The sequence below is a fragment of the Palaemon carinicauda genome, chromosome 1, assembly GCF_036898095.1.
Source record: "Palaemon carinicauda isolate YSFRI2023 chromosome 1, ASM3689809v2, whole genome shotgun sequence".
NCBI classification, from domain to species: Eukaryota; Metazoa; Arthropoda; class Malacostraca; order Decapoda; family Palaemonidae; genus Palaemon; species Palaemon carinicauda.
In genome coordinates, this window is record NC_090725.1 from 185,090,987 (window position 1) to 185,113,486 (window position 22,500).

At 39.5% G+C, this 22,500-nt stretch overlaps 1 protein-coding gene across 1 annotated transcript in view; it reads left to right on the plus strand.

Moving 5' to 3' along the window:
• The window catches only part of LOC137652976 (leucine-rich PPR motif-containing protein, mitochondrial-like), a 438,837-nt gene that overhangs the window by 279,373 nt on the left and 136,964 nt on the right, over positions 1 to 22,500 (plus strand). Inside the window, 1 exon segment of the mRNA XM_068386371.1 lies at positions 2,617 to 2,775. Coding sequence (XP_068242472.1) covers positions 2,617 to 2,775 — 159 coding nt within the window.

Below are 22,500 nucleotides of genomic sequence, written 5' to 3' on the forward strand. Positions count from 1 at the left end.
CCAATTCCAGAATGGAAGCGCGTATTTTTCTGCCACTGAACAAAGCGCAGTCCATTTGATCATTGTGTAGTGTTGTTATCTTTCATCTAGCAAGCGAGTATTGCTTCAACATCTCTGTTTGCTCGTTCCACAGAACCTTGTGACTGAGAATATCTTGGTTTCCCATAAACTAGCTTACATTCTGGCCACATAGCCAGAACTTCCTTGATTACCGTATTTGAAAATTCTCTCCCATTGTCAAATTAAAGAATATGAGGGGGCTCCTTTATCACAGAAAATGTCAATCAGTTGAAAAGCTACCTCTTCGGCTGTCTTAGTCTGTAGGGCTCGAAGGCATATCATCTTGGTCAAGTGATCCTGGTAATTGAAAATGAAACGGTACTTCCCATCTGGTTGACTCTGTATATCAATCAAGTCAACCTGCAAAGACACAGTACAAAACAAAATTATAAGTAATGCAAATACATCATCATAAATATTATTGTCACCAGAATTATTATTTTTATTATTATTATTAGTAGTAGTAGTAGTAGTAGGGTCATGCATATAATTTATTAAATTAAGGTTAGATTGGAAGGCTAGGAAATGCCTAAAATAACTTAGTGGATAATAATGTTTATTCGTTTTGTTACTAACCTGAGCTCGAGAATTCATGCTGTTCGAGACGATTGGCTTGACAACCACACACTTCCGCACACTATTTTGCTTCAGCTGACATTCCTCACAATACTGCAAGAACAGCGTTATCTGATCACGTGAAATGTTTGCATATTTTTTTTTTGGTTGCCTTACACATACTAGTAGTTCTTCCTCCGTGGACAATTGTGCGATGAATAGCTAGAAGTATATCAAACGCATCTTCAACACAAACGAATCACACTGAGTTCCTTTCTTCTGCAACTTTTGCACGGTGGTACCTTCAATTGTGACCTCCAGTATTTCATATTTTTGTGACAAACGATAATCCTGCTTAGTCTTCGTAGGATTAGATTGTTTAAGTTCATTCAGGCGACTAATTTCTCGTTCGTATTCTTCCCGGGGAAATAAACTTAAACTATTTGTAGCTTTCTTTTCTTCAGACTCTAGAAATTTTGTTTGGAAAATACTTTTCTTACTTTCCATTGTGGAGCTTTTCAGTGTACAATATACTTGCAACAAATAAGTGATGAGAGGAGCACGAATATTTCCGTCCTCGGCCGAACCTCCGTAGGAACTAACTGACACTTAGACTTTACCTAATAAATTTTAAGTTACTATTTGTTTATTTTTGCATAATGACCAGCAGCTATTTGGGGAACTTTACAAAATGACCAACGATACTGATAGTAATTTTGCAAAATGACCAAACTTCTGGTCATTTTCCAAAATGACCACAATTATTTGGGCATTTTGCATACTGACAGATATTTTGGTCATTTTCCAAAATGACTGGGCAGTTTGCAAAATGACCAATTCCTCAAAATGATCGTAACATATATATATATATATATATATATATATATATATATATATATGCATTTATATGTGTAGTATTTTTGTAGTCTGCTCAGCTCGCATATAGGACATAAGGAATCTTGTCTATTTTAATGTGTTCGATGGAAGCCCTAAGGAAAGGTAGAATGATTGACTTCTCTGCTGATGGTTTTCTTTCTCTTACTACAGAATTATTATTATTATTATTATTATTATTATTATTATTATTATCTGCTAAGCAACAACGGTAGTTGGAAAAGGTAGATGCTATAAGCCTGGTGACTAACAGGGAAAATAGCCCACTGAGGAAAGGAAACAAAGAAATTTTAAATATTTTAAGAAGCATTTGTATCATTATAGCATGGAGCTGACACTTATGTTGGTAAGCTACATTTCTGAGCACCATTCTTATTAGAATGGATATGTTAGTAGTGATATGTTAGTAGTAGTTCTCCCCCACCTCCCAGCAGTAGGGAGAGGATTCTGGGATGAATACTGTTCCTAACCATTGGCCATTTTGTTCTGTTCCATGTATTTAAATAGTCTCTCTCTCTCCATTTTGGAATAAAGATTCCTTCCCGACGAATACCGCTTATATTATTAAGTACTTTCCTGGCTATTATCAGCCTACTCATTCCTATGATAAGGTGATAGGATGTTTTTGAGTCAAATCCCTTGCTCCCATATTGAACCAGGGAGACTGGTGATTTCCAGAATTAGGGTGTCCATGATATATTTAGGTGTAAATATTATGAGTCTAATTTGTGTGTTAATTGGAAGGTTTAGAACTAAATCCTATACAGTGAAAAATTCTTTCAACATCTTTGTTGAAAAGATGCCCTTAGATTTCTATTTAACACTATCTATAGAAAAGGAGAGGAAATTCTTAAAAAAAGGTTATGATGGATTAGCTAATAGGAGCCATGTTAGTGAATGCTGGGTTACTTTAACAAACTCGTGGATTAGATGTTCATTATTATTATAGTTTGTACTCTATCTTTTTAGTAAATGAAGTTGATAATTTTTTGTTTTTATAGGGTATAAATGTTTGTCAGCTTGGACTGTGATTGTTTTTGTTTTCTTATTTGTGATTTTTTCCCTTAGCATACACTACTGATAATTATCTCATTTGTTGAATTTCAGGCAATGAAAGCACAGGGAGTTGGAATAAGTAAGGATAGTGTAACATACCTGCAATCAAGGCTTGGTGAGCACCTAACTGAAGATGTTGTGAACTTGTTAAATGATTTATCATCAGGAGACCTGACTCTTCAACCCATAGCACGAGACTTTAAACCATTGGTAAGGATACAGTTCTAGTACAGTGAAAATATTTATTTAGTATGGTTTTCAAACTTTATTTTTAAACATAAGACTTACATGGTAGTTATATGTATAGCTTAGTCTCTGACGTCACGGCAGAGAATTCAAAACGCCCGCCAATCGCTGATTGGATAACCAGGTGTACTCCCTGCGCACCCTAGCGAGGTACCTCGTAACCATCCCCTGTTCCCTCATATGTTCTCTGCCGCCATAGTGGTAATATCGTTGGATTTTTCTCTCGCTGTAACCTGTATATTTCAGTTATCTTGATGATGTATAATTTACTTTTAGCCTTTGCTGGTTGGGTTTTATTTTCACTGAGTGCTAGTGTTTTAATTGTGTTCGTATCTTTAAAGAGGTAGAATTGGGAGTGTTTTCCCCCTACTGTAAAAACGAACCTACTTTTTTAAAACATGATGGCGGAGATACGTTCCGCCAACTCTATGACGTCACAGTCGTGTGTCGCAATCTACATAGTACATACATTGTATGACTTGCAAAATTCTTTTATTTGCTTTTTCTTGTAAAGAATGAAAAGGAATTCTATCTTGCAATAAGTTTTTAACTTTTAATGTAATAATTTTTACAAAAATATTTGTCCATTTAGTATTCGTTCTTTAAATTATCGATCTATTTTCAAAGATTAAATAGAACTAGAGTATTGTTAATTTTATGCTTTGTAGTTCTCATGACAATCGATGCAGTCCCATGTCTTGGTAGCGTTCTTCTCAATATTAGGAATTCTAGTATTAGTCGTATATTCATATACAGTATATATATATATATATATATATATATATATATATATATATATATATATATATATATATATATATATATATATATATATATATATATATATATATATTCCAATTGTAAAGTGTAGCAAATCAGTATTTTTGGGAACCCTTAAGATTTAAGGATAGTTTACATTTATATATACAGTATACATTATTGCTATATCTGTTCTTTTTAATCATAACAAATCACTAATTTTGGGAACCCTTAGGAATTAAGGATTGATTACATATATTTATATGTTATTCCTATATCTGTTCATTTTAATCATATAACATAACTTTACCGGTGGTGGTATGTAACTACCTGGTAGGTATTTATAACATTTAATTTTACCGGTGGTTATATATAACTACCAGGTGAGTGTGTTCAACATTTATTTTTAAATACGACTTGCCCGGTGGTTATTTTTATGTGACCACCGGGTAAGTATGTTTGAAAGTTTATTTTATTATGAAATATCATTTTACATGAAAATATCAGTTTAATATTTTATAAAAAATATTTTGTTACAATTTATATAGCAAGTACTAGAGACGATATTGCATTCTCCAGCCCGTGGCAGAAGAGTAAGTTCTCTCACAATGGGCAGGACTAAGTATGGTCTTATGTGTAAGAGTTTAAAAGTGCAAGTTTCAGTGCTAAACTGGGGCAGTGAATTTATTCAGCACAGTGGACGTTGTTTTCCTAGCCTTAGAGCTCTTCCAAGCTCCCCAGCCCCTGGAAGAAGGAACGTCGATCGGCGAAAGGAAACGAGAGGCGTTAGCTCACGAGCAGACGTCCTCTCGAGCGTTCCTGTTGACGTTCCCAAGAACGCTTGCCATTGCCATGGGAAAGCAAAGAGCGTTGGACGTTAAGATACTAACACTGCTGTTAGAGTCTTGCATTGCATCACATTTGCTGATAATAGCAATACTATAAGTCATAGATATTCGCTGATAATAACAATGCTTACGAACCAACATAGACACGGTTTTTGACCCAGAGCGCCAGTCGGCCATGAGAACCCTCTGATCGGTAGTCATTGAACCGAACGCGCCGAGTGGTGTAATGAAGATCATTTTGCTTTAACGCTCGGCGCTAAGTCTTTCAGGACGCTCGGCGCCTCGTCTTTCAGGACGATCGGCGCCTCGTCTTTCAGGACGATCGGCGCCTCGTCTTTCAGGACACCCGGCGCCTCGTCTTTCAGGACACTCGGCGCCTCGTCTTTCAGGACGATTGGCGTGGCGCCAGAGGAAGACATTGGTGATCACTTTTCTCCTGTTGAATTATTTGAGATTATCAGGAGAAGATCCAAGTCCTTTCCCTTCAGTTGATTTAGAAACTCATGAAAGTTTTTAATGATTAGTTTCCAAATTTTTTTGTGCTTGTTGCTCCACGTTCGCCACCCCCTGAATTTACACGTGGTCTTCAATGGAGCTTTAAGGATGATGGGAGACTGGTTGGAGTCTCAGAAGGACCAAGGAAAGACAGCTTTCTTTTTTCCTCTGAATAAACTGGCCTCTAGATCTTGTATCTGGTACGAGATTATTATTATTATTTCTAGCCAAGCTACAACCCTAGTTGGAAAAGCAAGATGCTTTAAGCCCAAGGGCTCCAATAGGGAAAAAATAGCCCAGCGAGGAAAGGAAATAAGGAGATAAATAAATGATGAGAATAAATTAACAATAAATTATTCTTGAAATAGTGACAACGTCAAAACAGATATGTCCTATATAAACTATTAACGTCAAAAACAGATATGTCATATAGGGTGGAGGTTTAGCCACGTTATGGTCAAGGACCTTGTGGCAGCCCCGCAGAGACTTTTACAGCCCCCCAGTTGGATTGCTGAGTCTCTCAAGGAATGCAGGTAAAATGAGGCATATAAACCTATGAAGCCAGCTTCCTTATCAGGTAGGCCAGGATAGCAAGGGTGGAGGTCTAGCCACGTTAAGGTCGAGGACGTTGTGGCAGACCCACAGAGATTTTTAAAGGCCCCTGGGTGGATCGCTGAGTCTCTTGAGGAATACAGGCAATGAGGCAGGATAACTTTGAGTCAGAAGTCAGAATTCAGGCCATCCCTTTTTTCTTTCTCTCTTCTCCCTCAAGAGTTGGTCAAAGACACAGGTTTTGGTGTCTTAATCAGCAAGAAAGTTTCTGCATACTTTTCTCTAAACCACACAGACAACAGTAGGAGCCAGACTTAACTACCTCTGGCGAGCCTGGGAGAGGAGAGGAGCAGACCTTTGGTCCGTGCTTTTACTAAAGGATGGATGCGAAATCTTTTTCCTAGTGAAACCTCCTTTGTTAGTTACTCCGATAAGACCTTTCTGCCAAACAGACTTTGCAACATCAGATATGTCTCTTATGGGAGAGGGAGGCTTTTGTCTGGTCCTGGATGTAACTGCTCTCAATGCCTTCGTTCAGAAGTCAAAGTTCTCCATTTAGACATTGAAATCATGAACTATAAAAAGACTCATGTCAGCCTGGTCACAGGGCGAAGCAGAGTCTGACTGCTTTCACCTTCAGGCAGTGGAGCCAGGCTACACAACTTATGGCAATCTTGGGAGAAGAGGGGAGCAGACCTTTGGTCACTAAATCTTCTGAAGGAGGATTACGTTTTCCTTTTATAGATCTCCCAGATCTAGAGAGGAGTCTAAGAGGCAGGCTATGCAATCAAACTTTATCTGAGGTTTGTTTACAAGGAGGAAAGGGGGAAGAATGTGTCAGTTTCGGGCCGTGTGTTTTGGTCTCACCCCCGCCCCTCTAATGTTCACGAAACTTTTGCTAAATGTTGCAGAATACTGCACTCAAGAGACAACAGAGCCTCCCTGTATCTGGACGATTGGTTTCTCAGAGCTCATTCTTACGATCTTCATGAAGGATTTTCAGATAACGTTGAGCCTGTCAGAAGAATTGGGTCTTCCTGTCAACAAGACGAGTCTCTTCTGACACCAGGACGCTCAGTGCCACGTCTTATAGGACGTTCGGCGTCTTGCTATGTTAACTTCTCGGCCAATCGTCTTACAGGACGATCGGCGCCACACCTTCCAGGACGCTCGGCGCCACGTCTTTTAGGACGATCGGTGCCCCGCCTTTCAGGACGCTCGGTGCCAGGTCTTTCAGGACGCTCAACGTCGAAGATCTAGCATGAGACATGACATTGAGCATGAGAACCTCGGACTTCGTGATGACACTAGTCGAATCGAATGTCGAGATCAAGGACGCCTTAGTTCTGATCTCTTTGATCACGAAAGTTTTTATCGAGCGTCTAGCTTTAGAACTATGCGGCGACATAGGCGGTGATCTGGGTTTCTTTGACACCAGAAGCCAGGACCTTAAAGAGCTGTATTCTGATAAACACATCGTCACTACTTCCATTAGATCTTCTGACACCATCGCAAACGATACTTTATTTAAGGATGGTGATTCAGAGTCTCAAGTTTTTTCGGTCTTTTACGTCTCCTCTTAGAACGGAGCAAGCCGTCTTGAAACTGCAATCTTTTGTAAAGATACACAAGTGTTCTGCGAGAAAGTGGATGAGTTTGTTGGGAAACCTCTCCTCTTTGGGAGGGTTTTTTTTTCCTGGGAAGGCTAAATCTTTCTTTGTGACCATTATTATGTCACTGTTCATCCTAGTTTTCCTGGACCAGGGTTCGTTTCCCGGCCAGTCAGAGGCTAGAGGCTACTGGCCATGTGCGATTTTCATTCGTCCTCTCCAATTCAACCTCAACTCAAGAGGATGGTTCACAGAGATACTGGAATGGATGATGGACTCTCCTAGAAGCCTTCCATTAGAGTAGATTACTCAGACAACCTCTCCTGGAAAGTTACCTTTCAAGTCTCCTAGCTCTTCATCTAACTACCTTCAGTCTATCGAAAACTCACAGGAGCTAGAGATTTTTCGAAGGAGGCAGCTAGGGCTTTTACAAGGCTATAAGGACTTCTACCATCAGGATTTATCAATCCAAGTGGGAGGTTTTAGAGAATGGTGCAGAGTCAACTCTGTTTTCTCCCAGTATCTTTACAGCTCAGGTTGATGACTCCCTGTTGTACCTTTGAAGGAAGCTCATTTGTTCATCCTCTTCCATCAAGGGATACAGGAGTCTGTTAGCGACTGTAGTCAGACACAGTATCTTGGACTTTTCATATGATAAATTCCTACAGGTACTTCTCAAATCGTTTGAAAAATCGAATCTATCTGCTCATTGTTAGGCTTCCTCGCCAAGAATTACCGCTCTTCTCAACCTTGACCCAAGGCTTTTGAGTTTCCGAATCTTTCGGAGGAGGTTGGCGAGGAGTTGGAGAGAGTCCTGTGTCCAGTAAGAGCCCTTAAGTTCTATCTGGGCAGAATGTAAGAGTTGCGAGGCAAGTCGAAAGCTCTTTGGTGCTCAAGCAAGAAGCCCTCGTTACAGATATCAAGAATGTCCTTTCATTCTTCAGCAGACTCTTATAAGAGAGGCTCATACGCATTACAATGAGACTGGCCTTAAGTTTTTAACGGTCAAGATACATGAAGTTAGTGCTGTAACAATTTCACTGGCCTTCAAGCAGAATAGATTGTGGACAATAATACTCTGGCGAATGATCTGGGCTGCCTTGAAGACTGTTTTCATATTGTCCATGTTGCCAGCATCTATTATCATTAAATGAACATTGTCTTCTTAACAGGCTGTTGGGTTTTATAGCACTGCTGATTTCCTACGATCCTTTTGCAGTACTGATGTCACAGCTAGGAGTTCAGTCAGAACATATTCTTTTAACCATTTTTGACTGAAGGTGGGGCAATGCTGTGCCATGACATCCCCAAGCATGTTCTTGTAGACTGTCTCTATGTCTCCCATTGAGATTACAGCCTTTTGTCGTGTCTTCACTTCAACCAAGTTTGTTATTTCAACCATGCTATCTGCTTGAAGTGGGTGGACGTATGGACCACTTTGGTTTGACATTTCTCTTAAGGAATGAAACACGTTGCTTTTCCAGCATCCTTTGTGGTATTGAACATCAATTGCATGTGCATCTGTAGGAGAGATAGAAGTATTCAGTTTTGTTAACAGGGTTGGATTCCCAGACTTCTCCACAGCTGACCTTAGTTGTTTCCCTCTGTCTGATGTACATACCCTGAAGATCTGCTCCCCTGTGTCTTCTTGGCAGAAAGCACAAATCCTTCTCCAGGGGAGCTGTCTTGGATCTTGTGAACTTGGCCGGCCGCTCAGATGGCTGTTCAATCTCTTCACTCTTTCTTTTTCTACCACGCTGCTTGGTGGCTGAAGCAGCACTCACAGATTGTTCATTGCGTTCCCAGGATCTCTCGATCCGACTCCTGTTTGTTGCCTCCTGATAACAGCTTCGGTGCCACATTGCACCCTGCGCACACAATGTAACTTTGGTAACATCTTTGAGTCTTCGCTGTATTTCCACACACACTCCATCATTGCAAGTGGCTATTTCTCTGACGGCATCCAAGAATGTCACATAAGAACCTAGTTGTGGTTTTAGTACCTAAGGACCTTTTTTTTTTTCGTCACCATGTTGACAAAGAATACACAGTCTCCAGTTGATTGGATCCCCCATCCTTTACTTCTTAACATGGCTTGCTCAGAAGAGGCAAAGTGCTCATTGCAACTCGAATTATACCTGTAAAGAAAAATAAAATCAAACGTAATTTTTGGTCATATTTCATCACAATCAGTACAGTTGAAACAAAATTAACAAGTAAATAAGAGAAAAATAAGATATTGTGGTTGCCATATTTGAAATCCAAAATGGCTGCCAAAATTACCTTGAAAATTCTGGCAACATTGGTATATGCATTTATTGTAATGTTAGCTTTATAAAAATATATAGTTTATAAAATCCCTAAAAAAATCAAACGAACTTATATCAGAACATATCAAACCTCACAACAACAGCATGTCAGCGCCAGCTTGTACTCCAACGCTTTCCATAGCGTCTTTGCTCTTCAGTGCTTCAACGTTTGCCTGACCACCAGCCTTTTCCTGCTCGTCTTCAGCGCCTTTCAATGCCCCAGCCATTCCAAAGAGCAGCATTTGCCAGTGCAACTGCTCCCTCAAACTCAAGCTCAACATCAGCACTCTCATGCACTGCCTTGGTCTCCTTCTCGCCAACGCTCCTGCACGAAAGCGCTCTCAAAACCAACAGTGCTCTCCTGTACGTTACGTCACTGCTCTCCCAAGCGCCAGAGCTCTCCTGTACATCACTGCTCGCCCAAGCACCAGCGCTCTCCTGCGCGGCATATCTCCACTGCACATAAGCGCTCTCCTGTGCCAAAGATCTCTCCAGCTCATCAGCACCCTCCAGCTTGCCAGCGCTCACCTGCGTACCAGCGTTCTCCAGCCCGCCAGCGCTCACCTGCGCATTCACCAGAAACTGCGCACCAGCATCCTCCTGCTTAGCTCCGTACTACGAGCCAGCACTCTTTTGCGCGCCTGCGCTCTCCTTCACATTCTCAGGAAACTGCGCACCAGCATCATCCTGCGCAGGGCCTTACTGCGTGCCAGCGCTTTCCTGAGTGCCAGCGGTCCTCTGCGCACAAGCGCATTCCAGCCTACCAGTGTTCCCTAATGCGCCAATGCTCACCAATGCGTCAGCGCTCACCAGCGCACTTGTGCTATGGCCGCCAGGTTCTACAGCCTCCTAGGTTTAAAGAATATTGAATCAACAGGTCGCCATCGCCTCATTCCCTTCCCTGCCAGCCCATTACAGCGCGACCCCCAGGGAAAAGGGAAGGGGTCTCCACCGAAGGGTTTAAGATTCCGGAGCGGCCTTCCTTGAAGGCGGACCCATCAACACTAAGAGACTCCTCGAAGGGAACCTTCGGTCCCTTTCCCTTTAGGTGATCTGTCGTACAGTGTGTCAGTCAGTCGGCAGCTGTGGTTCAGTGCTATGGTCAGAGCAGTGGTGCAAGCCTTCAAGCCTGCTTTATCTGCCAGCTCTTCGGAGCATCCTACAGCTCCAGCAGACCTACTGCAAGGAACCACGGCTTCTCCCCTGAAGAGGAAGAGAGGAGTCTCAGATGCGATCACTTCCCCGAGAGTATAGCCGACTCCTGTTAGGCCATCAAGACCTGCTCCTCCTGCATCTTCCACTCTCGGGAGAAGTTTCCCCACGTATGGAGAGTTCTCCACCACTGATGGAAGTCTGGCGGGACGTTACAATCCGACCGTCGATGCTTCAGTCCTGCCTCATTCTTCAGAAGGATCCTAAGGACTCCAAAACTCTTCTCAAGTCCTCTTCAAGGACCTCTAACCCTACAGATGCAGCCAGTCACTCGAGGGATGTCCACGACCCACGAAAATAGCTCTCGGGGGTGGAAGACGGAGACTTCGCTGCAAGTCCAATGTCGGAAAGAGCAGAAAGAGTTGGAACATACATTCTGGCAGGTTCTGACTCTCATGAGGGTTCTAAAAGGGTTTGCCGACCCAGAGATACTCCCATCGAGGGGGCAAAGACACAGTCTTTGGCACCCAGAAGCCCTCAAAGACCAGTGCAACCTTGCCTTGATCTCAGGGGCTAAAGGGTACCAGGGCTAAGGTCACCCTACAGCTCTCTGAGCTCGCCTCTTCCCAACGTTCCGGCTCTACCACCAAAATTCTCCAACCTCTTTGTCCTTAGCAGAGGAGGTATTTCAAGATCTTAGATGAGCCTCGTCCAGCTCTTCCTCTCCATCACTCCTTGGAAGAGCTCACCAATGGAGTCTCTCTAGAGAGACACCAACCGACAGGTCTCATTCTCGGCAAGCTAGATCATTAATCAGGAGGTCACGAAGTATGCCATGCAGGTTACTTCGTTGCTTGATGTTTGGTTAGAGACCTTGGGATTCCTGGTACGAACTGAGGATTTCTCCAAGGAACGTACCAGGAAAGCAATGGAGACTTTCCTGCTCTCAGGCACCCACATGATCGTTTCTAGCCCATCAAGTTTCAAACTTATGGGTGAGTACCATTCTGAGACGTCGGGACGCGCGTTCTTAGAGATTCCACCTGCAAGTCTCAAATGCCCACATTGCCAGGCTCAGGAATTCCTCTCTAGAGGGAACCCATCTATTTGATCCTAAGGACATGGTACATGCTGCTGAGAGATAGAGGAAGTCCCATTAGGACTCCCTCCTTCATAGGGCTTTGACATCCAAGCCCTAGAAAGCACCAACTCCTCAGCAGTTACTTCCAGCCAAGACCATGACGAACAAAACAGTAGTGAAGACAGTGGTGTCTAAGAAGCCCTTTCCTGCTGAGGACAGGAAAAGCACAAAGTCTTCCACCGGAGTAAAATATCCTAGAGGGAGCGGTCGAACCCACAAAGGCTAGGATAGGCACTCCCCCTGCTTGTCCACCAGCGGGGGGATGCCTACAAAGTTGCTCTAACAGGTGAAAGTAACATAGGGTCGAACCATGGACAATCTCCGTGATTTGTTTGGGGTATCACGTCCCATTCATAACATCTCTCTCTCCCCTGACCAGGAATCCAGTATCAATAGACTCCTTTGCGATGGGATCAGCAAAGGGGCTAGCCCTCCAAGCAGAAGTCTAGACCCTGTTGAACTAGGGCGCTCTCCAGGAGGTCCTTGACGAGTCTCCAGGCTTCTTCAGTCTACTCTTTCTTTTGAAAAAGGCGTCTGGAAGCTGAAGACCAGTTATTGACCTCTCAGCTCTGAACAAGTTTGTCAAACAAACTCCGTTCAGCATGGAGACACAGTCAGACTAGCGGTAAGACCACAGGACTTCATGTGCACACTGGACCTAAAGGGCGCGTACATCCAGATCCCAATCCATCCATCTTCAAGGAAGTACTCAAGATCCAGCTTAGAAAACAGGAAATACCAGTTCAAGGTGCTATGCTTCGGTCTTTCCACAGCACCTCAAGTCTTCACCAGAGTGTTTGCCCTTGTGTCATCTTGGGCCCACAGGATTTGCATCCATCTCCTTTGTTTTTTGGACAACTGGATAATCCTTGCAGACTCGGTGTCAACCCTTCTTAAACCTCAAGACAAACATCTGAGGTTTTACCAAGATCTGGGGATCATGGTGAACCTCAAAAAGTCCTCCCTGCTTCCTACGCAGAGACTGGTACCCCTAGGCATGATAATAGACACCAATCTCCACAAAGCATTCCCATCAAACTACAGAATATCGAGGCTGAGAAAGGTCGTAAGACGCTTTCTCAGACGAGAAGAGCTTCCAGCACAGACATGTTTACGTCTCCTCGGTCACCTTTCATCGCTGGCCCGTCTAGTTCCCAAGTGTCGCCTCAGGATTCGATCCCTCCAGTGGCAACTCAAGTCCTGGTGGAATCAGGCTCTTTATTCCCCAGACATCCGGATCCCCATGGGATCAGCGGAACAGACGGACCTCGATTGGTGAGTGTCAGACGAGAACATACGAAAAGGAGTAGACCTTCTCGTCCTCCCTCCAGATTTGTTGATGTTCTCAGAAGCTTCAAAAATAAGATGGGCGGCCCATGTACTGCACAACATGACTTTAGGCCTCTGGTCAGAGTCAGAAGAGTAGCTCCACATAAATCTCCTAGAGATGAAGGCTGTATTTCTGGCCCTTCAACTGTTGTTGTTGTTATTATTATTATTATTATTATTATTATTATTATTATTATTATTATTATTAGCCAAGCTACAACCCTAGTTGGAAAAGCAAGATGCTATAAGCCCAAGGGCTCCAACAGGGAAAAATAGCCCAGTGAGGAAAGGAAATAAGGAAATAGATAGATGATGAGAATAAATTAACAATATATCATTTTAAAAACAGTAACAGCATCAAAACAGATATGTCCTATATAAACTATTAACAATGTCAAAAACAGATATTTCATATATAAACTATAAAAAGACTCATGTCAGCCTGGTCAGCATAAAAACATTTGCTCCTACTTTGAACTTTTGAAGTTCTACTGATTCAACTACCCGATTAGGAAGATCATTCCACAACTTGGTCACAGCTGGAATAAAACTTCTAGAATACTGTGTAGTATTGAGCCTCATGATGGAGAAGGCCTGGCTATTAGAATTAACTGCCTGCCTACTATTACGAACAGGATAGAATTGCCCAGGGAGATCAGAATGTAAAGGATGGTCAGAGTTATGAAAAATCTTATGCAACATGCATAATGAACTAATTGAACGACGATGCCAAAGATTAATATCTAGATCAGGAATAAGAAATTTAATAGACTGTATGTTTTTGTCCAACAAATTAAGATGAGAATCAGCAACTGAGCACCAGACAGGAGAACAATACTCAAAACAAGGCATAATGAAAGAATTAAAACACTTCTTCAGATAGATTGATCACCGAAAATCTTGTAAGACTTTCTTAATAAGCCAATTTTTTGTGCAATTGAAGAAGACACAGACCTAATGTGTTTCCCAAAAGTAAACTTGCTGTCGAGAGTCACACCTAAAATTTTAAAAGTCATACAAATTTAAAGAAACATTATCAATACTGAGATCCGGATGTTGAGGAGCCACCGTCCTTGACCTACTTACAATCATACTTTGAGTTTTGTTAGAATTCAACTCGTGTTTTCTCTCTCTCTCTCTCTCTCTCTCTCTCTCTCTCTCTCTCTCTCTCTCTCTCTTTTGGAGAGATGATTTTATAATTACACCTTGTACTATACAAAACAAATCATTGTAAAGCAAATCTATACTGTTTAGAAGATGACAAAATATTGCCGACTTGTTACCGAAATTTACGCTATTCACTGCCGATAAATGAACCCAACCTACGTATGAAAACCTTGAATACCCACAGGGAAAACTAAAGCTTTTATATATTCTATACTAGATAAATATAAGGCTTGAATATACCTTCATTAACAATACCATCAAAATTATCGAAAGGTTAGAGAAAGATAAAGATTTCCGAGAATGTAACCACAATTCTGTTTACATTTTGTCAGCTGGATTCGCATAGTTAAAAGTTGATTTCATTATTCATATGGAATTTTATCCTTTAAGAGGCTATTTATTATGAAATCATGTTAATAAAACTTAAGATAAATATTGTTTGGTAACATTTATTATCAAGCACTGTATTTAGGGCTACCAATATACCTAAAAAGACAATAGATTTGATATATTTTGTAGTGCTTGACTTGCAGACTTTGAACAGCTTTGCAGAAACAATTTTCTTTTTTTTTAAACTACCGACCGTATAAATGGGGAATCGCATAATTCGGGACCCTAGTGTGTGTGTATATATTTATATATATATATATATATATATATATATATATATATATATATATATGTATATATGTATAAATATATATACATGTATATATATAAAAGTGTATATATATTTTTGTGCTCGAGCCATGTCGTCCTGGTGGATCTTTTTATCTTTTTCAGGCTCATAGAGTCTGCAGGAAGCAGGTCTATGCTTCCGCGATCATTCGGCTTGAACCGAAGCGTCTTACTGACGCCTGTATTGGGGTAAAGATCTTTTTCCACAGAATTTAGTAAGGAGATCTTGGATTAAGCGGCAGCAGAACAGGAGAGTCTTTTCCGGAGATAGGGAAGAACTAAAAAAAACTAAGGGAAATTATTCCTGAGGTGGGCTCTTAACCTAAGAAGATCCGTACACCAACATAACTTAGGAGACCCTTCATCTCTGCTTCAGGTAGTGCAGGATCTTTTCACTGTTCCTTACTTAGTGACTTCACGGTCCCCAACATTCAATCCTGGATTTGAGCAAGAGACCTCGTCCTCTCGTCCCCCCCAATACTGTAAGACGGGGTAGAGGTCGGTCCGTCGAAGGTCGTAGGCCAGGGAGTCGGGGTCTCTGAAGTGATGGGAACTAAGGGCAAACATCCCCAACCTAGTATTGAGGATACTTCAGTAGGGGCAAGCTTTTTATGGTTCAAGAACAAATGGCTGTTCAGTCCTTGGCCACAAAGCGTGAATTCCAGCGGTTTAGGCTGCAAATGGAAGACACAAACCCCAAGGATCAAGAGATTTTTCCAGAAATTAACACCATATCTGGTATAATATATGCAGGACCTTTTGGGAAGAGAGTTATTTGTTGTACGAAATCTATGAAGTTTCGAGGTCGTCTATTCTGCGTGGTAAAGAAAGTTTCTATAATTTCTCAAACTATTTTCAACTAGTTCCATCTAATTCTATTCGTTCTTTGTGACAAGTTCTGGAGGCTGACTATTTCGCAGATAAGGATTTTACTACCTTGGGGGGTTATGTCGTCTCTAGATCTTACCGACGCTTTTTGGCATCTTCCGATAGGTCGACGCTTCTCTCTCTACCTTGATTCCAGACCCTTTTAGGTTAAGGGCCAACCTCAGGAATAATTTCCCTTTTTTTTTTAAGATCTTCCCCATCTCCAGAAAAGACTCATGTTCTGCTGCCGCTTTGTCAAAGATCTCCTTACTAAATTCTTTGGAAAAAGATCTTTACTCCAATACAGGCGTCAGTAAGATGCTGTGGTTCAAGATGCATGATCGCGAAAGCTAAGACCTGCTTCCTGCAGACTCAACAACCCTGAAAAAAATAAAAAGATCCATCAGGACGACATGGCTACCTCACCCAAAAATAAAGTTTTCCCACATCAAAATCCCTTGTATATATATATATATATATATATATATATATATATATATATATATATATATATATATATATATATATATATATATATATATATATATATATATATATATATATGCATATATATGTATGTGTATATATATATATATATATATATATATATATATATGTATATATATATATATATATATATATATATATATATATACATATATATATATATATATATATATACACATACATATATATATTTATTTTATGTATATATATATATTATATATATATACATATATATTATATATATATATTTATATATATGTATATATATATATATATATATATGTATATATATGTATATATATATATATATATATATATATATATATATATATATATATATATATATATATGTATATATATGGATAGATATCAACACAACATCGTGTTCAAATAGAAATAAATTTCTACCTCATACTTGGGATCGAACGCTATATATATGTGTATATATATATATATATATATATATATATATATATATATATACACATACATATAATGTATATATTCATATGTGTGTATATATATATATATATATATATATATATATATATATATATATATATATATATATATATACACACATACATACATACTCTCACATACTGTATAACTTTGAATACAAATTCCTCCCAACCCTGATCCCTTTTCCCATTCATCTCGGCAAGCAGTAATAATGAATGTGGATATATCCAGGCTATTTAAATAAAATGAATAGAAATATGTAAATTAATAAACAAGTTAGAATATATATATATATATATATATATTTTTTGTTTTGTTTTGTTCATTTATCTATTTATTTATTTTTTTCTAAATGGCATGGATATTATCCACATTCATTATTACTGATTGCTGAGATGAACGGGAGACAAGATCACGGTTGGGGGTTATTTGCATCCAAAGCTATATGTGAGAGTATCAGATGATCACTGCCATCCCAAAGAGGGTTTAGACCTTTTTGGCAAAACTATTCTCAAGGGTTGGGTCATTGAAATCATGGGTATCCAATCCTTGAGGTAGAACTTTTGGCTTCTGGCTGGAAGCCCATCAATACAGATATGGGAAGGATGATTCCATATTCCCTTGGTCTCATTCCTAAGAGGCAGGTTCAACTTACACCTTTGCCTCTATATCTATTTTTGGGCTACCTTTTGGTAGGGTATGGAGTGTACCATCTGGGAAGTATAGTCTCAGTGTGCCAATAGTGGAGATTGCAAATTTCCTTCCCGACATATGATACTTCCTTAATATTCTTAAGCTTGTAAATCAACCAACCAAACAACCAATAACAACAACAAAATAAAATCCCACCCTTGACTATGGTCCCTTCTAAAAATGACTCCCCATCCTCTGGATATGCTGACTCCCCTCCGGCACTGATGACAACATCTGTTAGTTTATTTAAAGAAAATTCTGTTGATGACCTCGGAATTGAAAAGGATCATTCTACGGATATTCCAAAATCGTGTAATTTGGGTAACACAAGGAAACTTCGAATCTTTCATGTTACCCAAATTCTAATAGAGACAAACTGTGATAATCTATATAATGCATTTTTGTGCTATGGATGCATAAAAGAAATAAGAATGAAAAATGGGATTTAGGGAGACCTAACAATAGTCATGACGAAGAATTTAAAGCAATAAGTAACATGGGTAATATTAAGATTTATATCTTGAATGTCATGGCTGCTCTTTGCGATAACGTACCAAAGGATTTGAATGTGTATAGTCCTGTCGACTGGTTTGAAAAGACATTGATTTAGTTATACCTTCCCAAGGAAAACCAAAACCACATATGTGCCATGTAGCTGAATCTAAGGGGGTTACAGGAAATTATTTCAAAATATGCAAATTAATTCAGAAAAAGAAGTAGGAACTACTACACTGGGAGATATATCTCATTTAGGAAAAAAAAAAGTTACCTTATCCATTTCGAATCAAGCACACAATCCGTAATACTCTCCTGCCTAAAGTCAAGTAATGATGATGACGTTATATTAGATCTCAAACACCACCTAAAATTTAGCGATGGAAGGGGAGTAGTTTTTAAGAAAGATCTATATGAATTTACAGAGAAGATACTAGCCATGTGTCCACTAAATGTATGGAAAGTACACATAGTCCCAGGTACATCAATGATGATCGTTACTTTCCAGGATGCTGATGTACCTATCCATATTATTATTCAAAATGAAATCATTAAAGCATGGCAATTCAAGCAGAAGCCACTGTAATGATTTAATTTTTTAAATTTGGACAATGAAAAAATGTGTGGTTTTTGCTCGAAATCTTACCGTGGAGAATGTGCACTTGAGGCCAAGTGTTTTAGATTGTGACTTGAATTATAAGTCCACTGACAGAAGCTGCAAGCTGTATAAATTGAAAGAAGCCATCCTCGACAAATCCAGTTTAGAGCATATAAGTGTGGGACATGCCAAAAGACTATTAAATAAATCAAACAGCTAGGTAAAGGCATTAAAATCAACCCCACCTATTACTGCCAATAGTTCTATAAAAAGAAATATAACATCTATTGATAAAATGCTGAATGACGAGGTAAGCATGTTACCTCCTGAAGCTTTGTCACGTTGTGTCAACACTGGGGCATTGCCCATCTCTGTACAACCTTCGTACCCCATTATAAAAAATAGTACCACCTCTCTCAGGCCATGTCCTTTTCTGATATAATGGAGGTTACACTTGAAACCAACTTACCTGATGCACCTGTGGTGGGGAAGGTGCAAAAACCTAGAAGCTCATAATCTATTAATTGTAAAAGAGAGAGACCTCCATCTCTCTCAACCCCTTCCATTAGAAATATTAAAGTTATGTCATCAAATAAATTTTATGTTTTGTATGTTGATGTTTCTGATCAACTGGAAGATAACTTGAATAAATTGGAAATTCAATTGAGGTTCACCATCTGCCTCAACAAATAGATCAAAAGGACACAAAGGAAAAGACAAAGGTAAAACTCAATATATGAAGACCATCTCTTAAGAAACCCACAGGAAATAATGTTGGATTAAAAATTGCCAATGGGAAGACCTCATTATGTTAGATTAAAAACTCCCAATGGGAAAACCTCATCCAAGGCATCTTCCAGAAATAACCCATAGATTTCTCCTCCAATTTTCTATGGAATTGTTGGATGCTAATGCCCTTTGTCCTCGAGAGTATGTTAGCTATAGAACATATAATCAACAAGCGGGAAGCCATAGCGAAAGTCTCATATATGTTCATCGAGGTGTTACCCAAATATCTTTGGCGGGTTGTACACCTCTGCAGTTAGTGGTTGTACAGATTGATATAGGGAGAAAATATGCAATATGCTCTCTGTACTTACCTCCAAATGATAACATTTTGTATGATAATTTATTAGAGGCAATTCAAAAACTCCCTCAACCTTTGCTTTTACTTGGATATTTGAATGGTTGACATCCTTTGTGGGGCAATGTTTTAGCAAACATGAGGGGCAATATTATAACATCAATTGTGAAAAATAAAAATGTGGGACTCTTTAGTATACGAGAGCCCACCCACTTTCATGTTTAGACAGGTACATTGTCCTGCATTGACCTATCAATTTCATTCTCTAATTGCCCTCTTGATTTTGATTTGAGAACAGATGATTGACATATAAGTGATCATACACCAATCATTACAAACACCAACAATGGTCCACCTTTACAGAGATCATTAAGGTGGAGTCTTGACAAGGCGGACTGGGATAGATTTCGTGAGCTAAGCTAAATTGAAGGGAATACAGAACAGTTTGAAAGTGTTAATGATGCCATATACTTCTGGATGGAACTCTTTATACAACAGGAGTCAATTCCCAAAACAACTGGGTTATTGAAATGACAATAAATCCCCAGGTGGTCATCAGAACTAACTACCCTGCACAGAGCCACAAGAAGATCTTTAACTCGATTTTGCAGACACTGTACTGAAGCGAATTTAATTTTATACATAAAATGTAGAGCACAGTTCCACCGTGTTATGAAAGAAGCTAGGCGTCATTCTTGGATATCCTTTGTTTCCGCAGTCAACAGTAGAACACCACCATCTTCTGTATGAAGGAAAGATAAAAAAGATAGCAGCTAAATTTACCCCCAACCCACCAACAGTGTTGAAGGCAAATCTGGAGCATCTGAGGTTAGCAATGTTTTGGCTGATAATTTCTACAATGTATTTTGCAAGTCTGAAGCAGTTCCAGGTCACCAGAATAGGAGCTTTGAAGGACAAGAAGTGTTAATTTTTGCAATAGGAAGAGAATCTTACAATTCTCTATTTACTGAAAGAGAATTTGATTCCGCACTTGCTACATGTAATGATACAGCCCCTGGACCCGATGGAATTCCATAAGCAGTGATCAAACATGTACTTGTTAATACCAAGTTATTCATCTGAAGCATTATTAACAGAATATGGAATGATCATAGATATTGAAGTGTTCGGGAACTAGCCACTGTTTTAGCATTCTTAAAACCTGGTAAGGATATTAGCTGCAAGGTAAAATTGTCAATTGCATTGACATCAGGTTTATGTAAGGTTATGGAGAAGATGGTTAATACAAGACTGGTTTGGTACCTGGAAAAGAAAGGTATTTTATCAAATATCCAGTGTGGATTTAGAAAAATGAAGTCGATGACTGATGTATTGATATGACTTGAGTCCTCTATTTGTGAAGCTTTTGCTTCCAAAACAGCACCATGTAACAGTATTTTTTTACCTCGAAAAGGCATATGATACTTTTCGGAGATATAGTATACAGTACTTGAAACCATTTGTAACTTGGGATTGAAGGGAGAGCTACCATTGTTCATTCAAGCATTAGTTTCAAGAAGATTTTATCAAGTAATAATAGGTAAAACTCTGTCAGAGAGCAAATGTCAATAAGAGGGAGTTCCCCAGGGTAGTGTGCTGAGTGTAATCCTATTTGCATTAGCCATTAATGGGATATCCTCTGTCATTCTTCAAGATATTCTTTCAACCCTATTTGTAGTTGCTCTCTCTACATCATTTGCTAGAGCTAGAAGGGCAGTTGTTGAGAGAAAGTTACAACTCAATTGACAAAATAACTCAATGGACTGATATGAAGGGATTAAACTTTTCGACAAGCTCCTCAGCCACCCAAAGATTTTTAGATTCTATACACCATACTGGTATCAGATTGGCCACAGGAGCCTTTAGGACTTCGCCTATCCTAAGCCCCCGTGTTGACGCTGGAGAGTTGCTTTTAGACCCTTACTAAAAGTCTTCTTTTGTTCGGTATTGGTTTGGGTTGTAAAGACTTCCCAAATCCTTGGCCTATCAGACTGCAGGCCTTGTAAGGCATTCAGCATACTATGAGTTGCACTCAAAATCTTCTCAATCTTGTGGTTTTTGGGCAAAACAATCGATACACTCTCTTGATATAAGTAGAAGTAAGGTGTTTCCATTCAGGATGTCATCAGTGCCTCCATGGAAATTACCAGAAATATCTTTTTGTAAATATTTTATTGGTGTTAAAAAGAATATGACTTAATTACAAGCCAGATCTCTTTTTATGGAACATGCTGCAGAACAAAGGGAATTGACTTTTATATATATTGATGGTAGTAATGCTTTCAATTGTAAAGGTGCACTTCCTCTAATAGTTCCTATGTTTACTGTTGAACTGTATGGCAAACTAACTGCTATTGACAAAATAGAGATGGACGTGTACGATAATTTTACCATTTTTAGTGATGCAACGAGTGTCCTTCAAGTGTTAGGAGTTTTTAATTCCAGTAACCCTTTTGTTTTAAAGATTTTAGAAGTAGCTTATTATTACTGGACTGAGTAGTGTAACAGTTTGATTTTGTTGGGTTCCAGCACATGTAGGTTTGTCTGAGAATGAGAAGGCAGATTTACTGGCAAAGAAAGCTGCATCAGAGTTGCTGCCAAAACGGTATCCCATCCTTTGTAATGATTTCGTACCTACCATTAATAAATTATTTTATAATAATTGCCACTAGCATTGGGATAGTCTGGATGGAAATAAGATGAGTGGAATAACGATTGGTATATATATCCTTGGAAGTATAATATAATGCCCCAAAACTTGGCATTGGTTACACTCGGTTGACACGAGTTTCTGATGACGGGGCAACATCAGCCATATTGCGATGAATGTTTGGTACCCTTGACAGAGAGGCATTTGTTGACTGAATACCCCATTCATGATACCGAAAAAAATAAATGTCTGTTTGAGATACGAGGTGAGGATGCAGGGTTCATACTTGCCAA